At 42.1% G+C, this 11,602-nt stretch overlaps 1 protein-coding gene across 1 annotated transcript in view; it reads right to left on the bottom strand.

Moving 5' to 3' along the window:
• Nucleotides 1–1,210: 1,210 nt before the first annotated feature.
• The window catches only part of fbn1 (fibrillin 1), a 141,270-nt gene continuing 130,878 nt past the window's right edge, over nucleotides 1,211–11,602 (bottom strand). Inside the window, exons 56-60 of the mRNA XM_083996588.1 lie at nucleotides 9,214–9,342; nucleotides 7,621–7,740; nucleotides 5,283–5,514; nucleotides 3,330–3,498; nucleotides 1,211–1,767 (exon numbers count right to left, since the gene is read on the bottom strand). Coding sequence (XP_083852714.1) covers nucleotides 1,321–1,767; nucleotides 3,330–3,498; nucleotides 5,283–5,514; nucleotides 7,621–7,740; nucleotides 9,214–9,342 — 1,097 coding nt within the window. The 3' untranslated portion in view covers nucleotides 1,211–1,320. The remainder of the gene's footprint in view (nucleotides 1,768–3,329; nucleotides 3,499–5,282; nucleotides 5,515–7,620; nucleotides 7,741–9,213; nucleotides 9,343–11,602) is intronic.

The raw sequence follows: 11,602 nt of genomic DNA, 5'->3' as shown, positions 1-11,602 counted from the left end.
CGGGACGGGACCTGAGCTGAGCTGAAACTCTCGTCCCTCGCAGCTCTCTGCAGTCACAGCCCTGATTCCACATATCATTAGAAAAACATCAGTTTAAACCCCCCCAACCCCCCCACTCCCACTCCCACTCCCACTCCCCCCGTCCCCACACGCTCACAGTGCTTCACACGGCCCACGCTGAACTCTCTCATCCTGCCTCATCCAGCTGCTCCTCTCCACCACCAACACACACACTGTATAGAACCAATCTCCTTGTTGTTTACAACTACTTCCTGGTAGAAAACCAGCATGAGAACAATAGTGACGGACGAGAGTTTCACTATATTTATCTACTTTTTCATGTCACTATATCACCGTTTAGACTAATCTGATGTTTGTAAAGTTTATAAAACCAATGATTGGACAAACATTACTATTTCTGTGTGCACATTTTTGTAATTAGTCATGGTTATCATAGATTAGCCGGGCTAACGGTTAGCTACCTGTTTAACTTTAATAACTCAGTGACTCAATAAACGCTCCATGAAAAAATATTTTCTCCAGCGGATATCTGAGTTCCAACATGACTGAGCTAACTGGAGTAGTTTCATGTCGTGTCCCACAACGGGAGAGTTTTAACAGCTGACGTCCTGCTGTTAGCTTAGCTACCGCCGTTAGCTTAGCTACCGCCGTTAGCTTAGCTACCGCCGTTAGCTGTCCCTGCTTTCTTGACACCGTGATTCCCCCAAACTGAATAAATACAACACATAGCGACACAAAACACAGAAATAGTAATGTTTCTTCAATCATTTCAGATTTGTCTAAACAGTGATACGGTGCGTTCACACCGGGCGCGAGTAAAATATTCGCCTCGCTCTACTCGCTCAAGTTTGCCCGCTGGAATATTTGTTTTTACTCGCGGCATTCGCGCAAATAGTGCTTTTGCTTCATTCGCGTCATTCGCGCCGCCGGCACAAATTTGCGTCCATTTGCGTCTGTACATTGACTTTGTATGTAATCTTACTGCGCGAAAAATTTGCCTCGCGTCCGGTGTGAACACGCTGATAGTGGCGTGAAAAACATGAAATATAGCTAAACTCTCGTTCGCTACTACTGTTCTCATTCAAATGAGGTGCTGGTTTTCTACCTGGAAGGTGATTCGGTCTATTGTTATGATATGTAGAATCATCTTTGGCAAACTAATGACACCCCCCCTCCCCCCCTTCCCCACCCCCCCTCCCTCTAAGTCTCTTTGGTGGCGAGCTCTTCTCCTCCTCCTCCTCCGTGGAGCCAGGAGGCGTTGCTACCGGCAACACGTTTCCCGCCTCAGTCTTGTGACGGTTAATGCAGGACGATCTGCACCCTCATCTTCAGTACGTCCCCCAGCTGTCCCGTGAGGTAGTCTTTATCGTGCCGGTCCTCCAGCGCCGCTAGCTCCTTCTTCCTGTAGAGCGTCAGGCTGCTGATGTGCAGCTCGTACGCCCCGGGCGGCGGCGGCGGCGATGACTTCTTCTTGCTGCTGCTACCGCTACCGCTACCGCTACCGGCCAGGTGCAGGTAGCTGACGCCGTCGCGCTGGTTGATCTTGAAGTAGCCGTCCTCGTTGCCGTAGTCGATGCTGTAGCGCACGTGGTCGCTGAGCGTGGACAGCGCCGGCGTGAACTGCAGGATGTGGCGGCGGCTGCTCAGGTCGCTGATGTTCAGGTGCAGCTGCAGCGTGTCGTCCACGTCCACGCTGGCCAGGCTCAGCTCGCCGCCGTCGCCGTCATCGGCGTCGCTGTCGCTCAGCTGCAGGACAAGAAGAGGACGACAACACACAGGTCAGACTGAGGCTCTGTTAGCACGACAATGGTCGCGCGAGAAAGCGACAAAATATTTTGTGGGATGTGCCTTTCGTTTAGACGGCGTTTTAAAATGCAAAAAAAGTGAAACCAGCCTCCAGAGTTGAAACTTTAAAGGGATATGCCAAAAAAAAAAATCCGTGTCTTGTCTCACTCCCCAGTCCATGACCAGCAGATAGACACCATCCTTTCAACTGTGCGTGCAGCAACAAGGGAGATAGAGCCGTATCGCCCGTAATTAGCTTAGCTCAAACACTGGAAGTGTATAGGTGGTGTTAGCCTGCCTCCACCTAAAGTCACTAATTAGCTTAGCTCAAACACTGGAAGTGTATAGGTGGTGTTAGCCTGCCTCCTACCTAAAGTCGCTAATTAGCTTAGCTCAAACACTGGAAGTGTATGGGTAGTGTTAGCCTGCCTCCTACCCGAGCCGAAATCAGCAGTCAGAAGCTGATTTCATTTTAGCTCTAAACTCTGTTAATATATCACTTTATCCACATTTCAAACATGTTTAGGTGAGAAAGTAGCCGTTTAGATCAGCAGTGTGTCGTTAATTTGTCTAAATACCAGCTGTTTACAATTTTGTTGGGACGAATTCGGCGCTACTCAAGCTAGCCGTTGTGACCAACGCACTTCCGGTTACTTTCACAAAATAAAACACCCGTTGCCCTTTACATACAGAAAACCATGAGGATAGAATTAGTGCTTTTACTTTGAAATAGGAAGCTAACCTACCCTCAATGTAGCTAGCTTGAACCTAAATAAAGCGTCTTTGCTTGAACCCTCCGTTTTGACCGATCTCGTCCCGTTAGCGGCATTTGACCGCTCAAGATGCCTTACCGGAGAGTTTTGTCAGCTCTGAGACGAAGATCGGCCCGCCGGTTTCCCTTTAGAGTTGCTGAAGAGTTTCTCTGATGACTTTAGGTGGAGGCAGGCTAACACTACCCATACACTTCCAGTGTTTGAGCTAAGCTAATTAGCGACTTTAGGTGGAGGCAGGCTAACACTACCTATACACTTCCAGCGTTTGAGCTAAGCTAATTAGCGACTTTAGGTGGAGGCAGGCTAACACTACCCATACACTTCCAGTGTTTGAGCTAAGCTAATTAGCGACTTTAGGTGGAGACAGGCTAACACTACCTATACACTTCCAGTGTTTGAGCTAAGCTAATTAGCGACTTTAGGTGGAGGCAGGCTAACACTACCCATACACTTCCAGTGTTTGAGCTAAGCTAATTACGGGCGATACGGCTCTATCTCCCTTGTTGCTGCACGCACAGTCGAAAGGATGGTGTCTATCTGCTGGTCATGGACTCGGGAGTGAGGCAAGACACGAAAAAAAAAAAATGTTGGCGTATCCCTTTAAGGGTTTGTAGAGCGACCAGTCATGTTTTCTAATTCATGTGTGATTCATTAATTAAAACTTTGGTGAGAAACTGGGAAAAAGGCTGAAAGCAACATGTTGGAGAGACCAGTTACTGACACACTACTGACAGACTACAGACTATTTACCTGTGTGTCCTCCAGTGTCTCCTGAGTGGAGTTGACGCTGCGTCGTCTTCGTCCCTTCTTGTTGTAGCCGTTGATCTTACACTCGTAGCAGGCTTCAGGAGACAGAGAGTTGTCGTCCTCCTCGGTCCCCGGCCCTCCGCTGGGGAAGCCCATCCCCGTCACGCAGTGGCTGCAGCACAGACACACGGTCACAGACACACGGCCACAGACAGACACACTGCAAAAACTCTACATCTTTCCAAGAATATTTGTCTTATTTCTTGTAAAAATGTCTCATTTCTAGTCAAAACTAATCTCTATAAGACTCATCACCTAAAAATGAACTTGTTTTTAGATCATTTTCACTTGTTTCAAACTAATTTTCACTTGAAATAAGTAGAAAAATCTGCCAGTGAAAGCAAGTTTTTTTTGTGCTTGTAATAAGAAAGAAAAACTTGCTCCACTATCAGATTTTTCTACTTATTTCAAGTGAAAATTTGCTTGAAAGAAGTAAAAAGTGTCTAAAAACAAGCTGCTTTTTATGTGATGAGTCTAATTTTAAGTAGAATGAGATTGTTTTGACTAGAAATAAGACAAATATTCTTGGAAAGATTTTGAGTTTTTGCAGTGCAGACGGTGAGTGCGTTTACATGCAGTCAATAACTCTTTCATAACCGGAATATTAGCAATAACCCGGTTGCGCACGGCCATGTAAACACCTATAATCTTTTTGAAAAACCCAAATATGCTCATATTCTGGTTTTTAAAAACCTGAAAAAGACGCCTGGGTTAGGCTACTCCTTTTCTAACCCGAATATTTGGTCATGTATACGCCTATCAGGATCTCCCCATTGAAAGGAATATTAATTTGTGTTCTGCGCATGATGGAATCTAGGTATTTTGACCAACAGGAACTACTGTACACTGTAAAAACTCAAAATCTTTCCAAGAATATGTCTCATTTCTAGTCAAAACTAATCTCTTTCCACTTTAAATAAGACATCACCTAAAAATGAACTTGTTTTTAGATCATTTTCACTTGTTTCAAACTAATTTTCACTTGAAATAAGTTGAAAAATCTGCCAGTGAAAGCAAGTTTTTTGTGTGTTTATAATAAGAAAGAAAAACTTGCTCCACTATCAGAGTTTTCTACTTATTTCAAGTGAAAATCTGCTTGAAAGAAGTAAAAAGTGTCTAAAAACAAGCTGCTTTTTTATGTGATGAGTCTTATTTTAAGTATAATTAGATTTGTTTTGACTAGAAATAAGACAAATATTCTTGGTAAGATATTTGAGTTTTTGCAGTGTACTTGTAAATATTGAAGACAGGCGTTTTAATCAGCAACTTTTAACTTTCTAATAAATAAATGTGTGCTCCGGCCACAGACTGTAGGCTCTGAGTTCTTAACGGGCCGGATATCCCAATTCATTACAATTACCATGTATACAGGAATACACTGCAAAAACTCAAAATCTCACCAAGAATATTTGTCTTATTTCTAGTCAAAACTAAACAAATTATACTAGAAATAAGACTCATCGCATTAAAAAGCAGCTTGTTTTTAGACACTTTTTACTTCTTTCAAGCAGATTTTCACTTGAAATAAGTAGAAAAATCTGATAGTGGAGCAAGTTTTTCTTTCTTATTACAAACACAAAAAACTTACTTTCACTGGCAGATTTTTCTACTTATTTCAAGTGAAAATTAGTTTGAAACAAGTGAAAATGATCTAAAAACAAGTTAATTTTTAGGTGATGAGTCTTATTTAAAGTGGAAAGAGATTAGTTTTGACTAGAAATGAGACATTTTGACAAGAAATAAGACAAATATTCTTGGAAAGATTTTGAGTTTTTGCAGTTTAACTCTGTTTGCTCACACATGTAAACGGGTTATTCCGAATGTTTCAGAAACCTGAATATTGACTGCATGTAAACATAGCTAGTGTCCACAGAGTCAGAGACTAGACAGCCTTACCCCTGTCCGGCCCTGAAGTATCCCGTTGGACAGCCACACAGGTAACCTCCGTCGGTGTTGGAGCAGCCGAACTTGCAGGGGTTCCCCGTGGCCGAGCACTCGTTGATGTCGGAGCAGCCGCCGCTCGTCTGCTCGTAGTTGAAGCCGGTCGGACAGAGGCAGCGGAAACTTCCCAGGGTGTTGTGACACGACGCTCCGCCGCAGATCTGACTGTTCAGACACTCGTTCTCATCTGGACACGGGACACGGGACAGGAAGTCAGCACAGGGACACACAGAGAGACAGAGACACAGGGAGACAGAGGCACAGAGGCTGTTTTCGAAACCGCATATTACCGTACTCGTACTGCCTACTACATACTGCGTTATACCCCTTTACAGATTGTAAACAACATTAGCTGGAGGCAAAACATCTGAAACGTCGTAGCTTGTAAACGCTGGTTAGCATGTTTTAACGGACTGTTTTTTCAAGAATGGACGAGGAAAAGTCATATTTTAGTTAATATGTTGGTACACCCACCCTCAGAGACCGTGAGTGTTATTTCAAAAAGTTGACTCCAGACCGTCATATGTACCGGAAATTATCAAATAAAAGCTGAGTCTCAAACAGACGCCGGGCCGGGTCTATCTCTATTTTCTGCTACAGTAGTTCTTGTATATGTAGTAAGTTGAACCTCTGAAAGCCCACGATCGCCTGTTTGAGCAGTTTCTAGCTGCTTCAGTCCTGCTACAGTTCTCAAAGACCCGACCTGGTCAGATCCACAGCCAGGTGTTGAAGCCTCACGTCACGAGCATTAGACTGGACGGCGGCAAAAAAAAGAAAAAAAAAGTAGAAGAAGCCGGTGGTCCGCCGATCCGAACTATTAAATGTTTTCAACCTGAACCCAATATGTCCGATCGTGTTGTTCGGTCCGGTCCGTTGAGACCTGGGACTGACACAAGGAGACAAGGAGAGAGCCGGGGGCTATAACGTTACAGTCTGTAGGCGGAGTACACCTTTATTTACAATAAGTTTAATCAGTGCTTTTAAATGATGCTGCGCTGGATCCGACTCTTTCCTTCTGTTCTTACTCTTTTAAACAGAACCTATTATGTATTTTCCATGTTTGCTGAGCAGAACATTTGTTCAAAATGAATTTAAAACCTGTCCCGTACACAGTAGACGCCTGTCTAAACAGATGCTGGGTCAGTTGTTTTGCCTCCAGTGAACGTTTTGACGTCACAGTGACGTCGGCCGCAAAGGAGTCTATACTGTATACTGCAGACTGAATGTAGAATTCAGTCTGCTACTTCAGCAGACCGACACCGTTCACACCGCAGTAACAGTATACAAGTTTCCCAGAATGCATTTTGCAGCAACCGGTAGCAGTAGCTGTAAAACAGGTGTAAAGCTGTTTTATTTCCCGCTCTAGCGCTGTAATTATGTAACTTTATTAAGTTTTAATATGTTTTCATGTGAGAAAGTAACTGATCCCAAATCTACGGCCAGTTTATCCAAACGACGGCTGTTTAGAAGTTTGCTCCGATGTTTTTCAGAGAAGTGAAGCTCTGCAGCGACCGGGACATCACAGAGACAGCAGCCGGTCTGCAGAGCTGCTCGGCCGGCCAACCTCCGTCCTCATCCCGGGGGAGAAAACCATCGCTAATTAACTTACCCACAGGTTTTTAGAGGTTTACCACCGGCTGGTTACATTATTTCTAGGAGATAAATGTTGGTCTCGTCTAACGTTACCAGACAGAGTTGTTTTAGAGGGAAATTCAGAGACTGTTGATGAAAAACTGTCCCTGAAGGCAACGTGCATCAGCGGTTTTACATGTATTTCCCTCTAAAACAACTCTGTGTGGTAACGTTGTGTTATTATCTCATAGCGTGGTGAATGTGCAGCTCACAACTTGTCCACCAGAGCGTTGTGGAGTTGTTGGATTGTGTATTTGATGAGTTTGATGAGGGAAACCAAGAAATCCCATAATTAGCCTCCGTAGCGTAGCTCTGAGCAGCTCACGGCTCTGCTCCGCCGTTCTAAAAACAACTTGCACCGACAATTAAAGGTAACGAACCTACTGCTATGACTATAGGGATTATGGTGATGGGCCAGTTTGGGCCAAAATGTTGAACCGGCTGACGGCTAGTTAGCATTAGCATTAGCACAATGCTATTTTCTCCACAGAGTGTTGTATCTATCATAAACAAGAGATTATGGTTTATGGGGACGAGAGCTGTGACAAGAGAAGAGTAAAAACATTTAGAAACATGTTTCTATCTGCAGAGCGGTGGAGGTGAAGGACGGAGGTGGAGGGTTGGGGGTGAGGGGGAGGAGTGTGTGTGTTGTGTTACTGACCGACACACTGGTTCCACTGGTAGTGCTGCAGGTATCCCTGTGGACAGCTGCAGCGGTATCCTCCCACCAGGTTCTGACAGCCGTGCTGACACCGGTGGTTCCCGTCACACTCGTCCATGTCTGTCCCACACACACACACACACACACACACACACACACACACACACACACACACTGTGAGAGCCTGTTCTCTGTGCAGGTTCAATTCAAACAACTTTATTAATCCCACAAGGGGTTTAGAGCAGCAGGTTGTTGTGGTTCATATAGACGACATAGTCAATACACCACATCAGACAACATGGAGCTCACACTGCAAAAACTCAAAATCTTACCAAGAATATTTGTCTTATTTCTAGTTGAAACAATCTCACTCATCTACTTAAAATAAGACTCATCACAGTAAAAGCAGCTTGTTTTTAGACACTTTTTACTTCTTTCAAACTAATTTTCACTTGAAATAAGTAGAAAAATCTGATAGTGGAGCAAGTTTTTCTTTCTTATTACAAGCACAAAAAAGATTTTTTCTACTTCTTTCAAGTGAAAATTAGTTTGAAACAAGTGAAAATGATCTAAAAACAAGTTAATTTTTAGGTGATGAGTCTTATTTTAAGTGGAAAGAGATTAGTTTTGACTAGAAATGAGACAGATATTCTTGGAAAGATTTTGAGTTTTTGCAGTGTAGAATGGATAATAAATATAAAAGCTACTGTATAAGTAGTAAGTAATTTACAAAACATATTGCTTTAAGAATTAAGAAATAAAGAAAAAGAATAAAACCCCATGAAGAATTTAAAAAGTCTGAGTGCAGAGGGGACGAATGATTTAGAGAAGCGATTTGTTTTATACTGTACATAAGGAAGGACATAACGGCGATTTGCTGGTTGCAGAAGGAACTCAAGTCTCGTAGTTTCACTCTGGTCATCTTAGAGCAGGACTTAATCTAACGCTCTCAATAAATGAAAAGATAGATAAAAACGACAGAGTATAACAGGTCTGACAGAGAAAGAATTTAGTTTCCTGAGGAGATGAATTCTCTGTTGTCCTCAATTTGAGATGGTCGTCACAAAAGGTCCCCAAGTATTTCAACTTTTTTGTTATGTATGATGCACTCAGTAGGAATTTCCGGTAACACTTTACTTGAATAGGAATACTGATGACAGCTGTGGTTAAGTGTCATTCAGTAAGTTATGTCACTTTTGATGCAAAGTTGACATTGTTTGAGATGTTTTTGTTCTGACAACTTGACATAAAGACAATTTAAACTGTCATAGCAGACCTGATGGACAAACTTTAAACATGATGTCAAGTTCTCATAACAAGGAACATCTCAATCAATGTCAACTTTGCATCAAAAGTGACATAACTTACCGAATGACACTTAACCACAGCTGTCATCAGTATTCATTGATGGTTATGACAGTGTTATGTCAATCTGATGAATATCTATTCAAGTAAAGTGTTACCGAATTTCCTTGTTACGTCTAAAATCAATAATCAATTCTTTGTTTTTGGACACATTTAGATCGTAGAAAGTTATAAACCCAGTCAGGACTGTGGTGGTTTGGTTCTGGTTCTGGTTCTGGGGGTTCAGACCTTCACAGGCTTGTCCGTTGGGGTCCAGGGAGAATCCTCTCTGACAGTCGCAGTTGAAGCTTCCCGGCGTGTTCTGACAGACGCCGTTGGAGCCGCACATGTTCGGGTCGGACGCACACTCATTGTTGTCTGCACACACACACACACACACACACACACACACACACACACACACAGAGGAGGAGGAGGAGGAGGAGGAGAGGTTCAGACAGAATCATGATATCAGTGCTGATTGATCTCTGACGACCGGTGAGTGTGAACGCACTGCAAAAACTCAAAATCTTTCCAAGAATATTTGTCTCATTTCTAGTCAAAACTAATCTCTTTCCACTTAAAATAAGACTCATTAACTAAAATTTAACTTGTTTTTAGATCATTTTCACTTGTTTCAAACTAATTTTCACTTGAAATAAGTAGAAAAATCTGCCAGTGAAAGCAAGTTTTTTGTGTTTGTAATAAGGAAGAAAAACTTGCTCCACTATCAGATTTTTCTACTTATTTCAAGTGAAAATCTGCTTGAAAGAAGTAAAAAGTGTCTAAAAACAAGCTGCTTTTTATGTGATGAGTCTGATTTTTAGTAGAATGAGATTTGTTTTGACTAGAAATAAGACAGATATTCTTGGTAAGATATTTGAGTTTTTGCAGTGCAGCTGTTTCTCCTGGACGCAGGTTCAGATTGTGTTTCAGATGTCGGGATTGGACACGACGGTTCACGTCTTCAGGGACGAAGATCACAGCGGAGAGAGAGAGACGTCATCTCTGAACGTCGGTTAGTAAATAAACCTGTGATTGTGGATTTTTTTAACTGTTGTCTGAGATTGGACAGATTAAACCCTGGAAACGGAGTCGGAGCTGAAACAAACGTCTGGTTCGTAGAGTTTTTACAACAGAAACAGTTCCAGTGATGATTGGAGAGTGAGGATCAGTGATGGGAATAACGGCACAACTTTGTTCAGTTACAATTAATTAAACGTCCAGAGTGTCTTATGGAGGTTATCTGATGGTATTAATGGCTCTTCAACAAGTAGAAACAGTCCCATTTCCCCATTAGACATGAATGTTTTTACCATAAAGCAGCTGAAACCAGTGGGAAGCTTAGTGGTGGTGACTTGGTGTAGTCGTCCGTTAAAGCCTAACGTTAGCTTTTTTACTTCTGGACGTCGCATTAAGCTTCAGATACGGTAGAAAATGAGTTCAAATGTGGAGATTATCTCACTCAACTAAACCTGGAAGGATCAGAAACCTGTAGTAGTAGTAGTAGAAACTGGTGTTTTAGTCACAGAGCAGAAACCACATTCACTTTCTTTACTGGAACCAGAACGTGATGAACTTCAGCTCTGGTGAAACTCTATAAAACTTTATAAAACGCTCCGTTAACTTGACTCAAGACGTCCCGTCACTAAATAATAACACACATGTTAAAGTTTAGTACGTTATATAAACATTTATATCAACTAGTCGAAAAAAAAAAAAGCCGTTTATCTGGAACTAACCAACTCACTCAGTATCCCTCCACACAGGCGGAGGGATACTGAGTGAGTTGGTTAGTTGGGAGGGCGAGTCCAAGTCATTTTGACATATTTGAGCATTTTATAAAAATGTAAGGCAATATTTAGGCTACTTTTCCAGGTGATTAGTTACTTTTATAATGTAGTAACTCACTTACCACTGCAAAAAGTCAAAATCTTACCAAGAATATTTGTCTTATTTCTAGTCAAAATGTCATTTCTAGTCAAAATAAATCTAATTATACATAAAATAAGACTCATCACATTAAAAAGCAGCTTGTTTTTAGACACTTTTTACTTCTTTCAAGCAGATTTTCACTTGAAATAAGTAGAAAAATCTGATAGATTGTCCATGACAATTTTCCCTCCAGGGACATTAAAGTTTATTTTGATTGATTGATTGATTGATAGTGGAGCAAGTTTTTCTTTCTTATTACAAGCACAAAAAACTTGCTTTCACTGGCAGATTTTTCTACTTATTTCAAGTGAAAATTAGTTTGAAACAAGTGAAAATGATCTAAAAACAAGTTAATTTTTAGGTGATGAGTCTTATTTTAAGTGGAGAGAGATTAGTTTTGACTAGAAATAAGACAAATATTCTTGGAAAGATGTTGAGTTTTTACAGTGTACTAACTCAATCACTTTTTAGGGGAAATAACTACGTAGTAACTGTAACTAATTACTTGTTTTAAAGTAACGTGGCCTGTGACACCGGTGGTTTGTCAGACTGAGGGTTTCTGATGTGTGAGATCATGAAGCTGCTTTATGGTCTGGAAACAGTGAACCTGTGGTTGTCACGGCGACGCACGGCTCCGTTCCACAACAGAGCTCCGCTAAGCCGCCATGACGACGGACGACGACCCGTCGACTTAACGAGATCA

This window comes from Trachurus trachurus, assembly GCF_905171665.1.
Source record: "Trachurus trachurus genome assembly, chromosome: 3".
NCBI classification, from domain to species: Eukaryota; Metazoa; Chordata; class Actinopteri; order Carangiformes; family Carangidae; genus Trachurus; species Trachurus trachurus.
The sequence above is the reverse complement of the archived record's forward strand: the minus strand, read 5'-3'. Positions and strand labels throughout refer to the sequence as shown.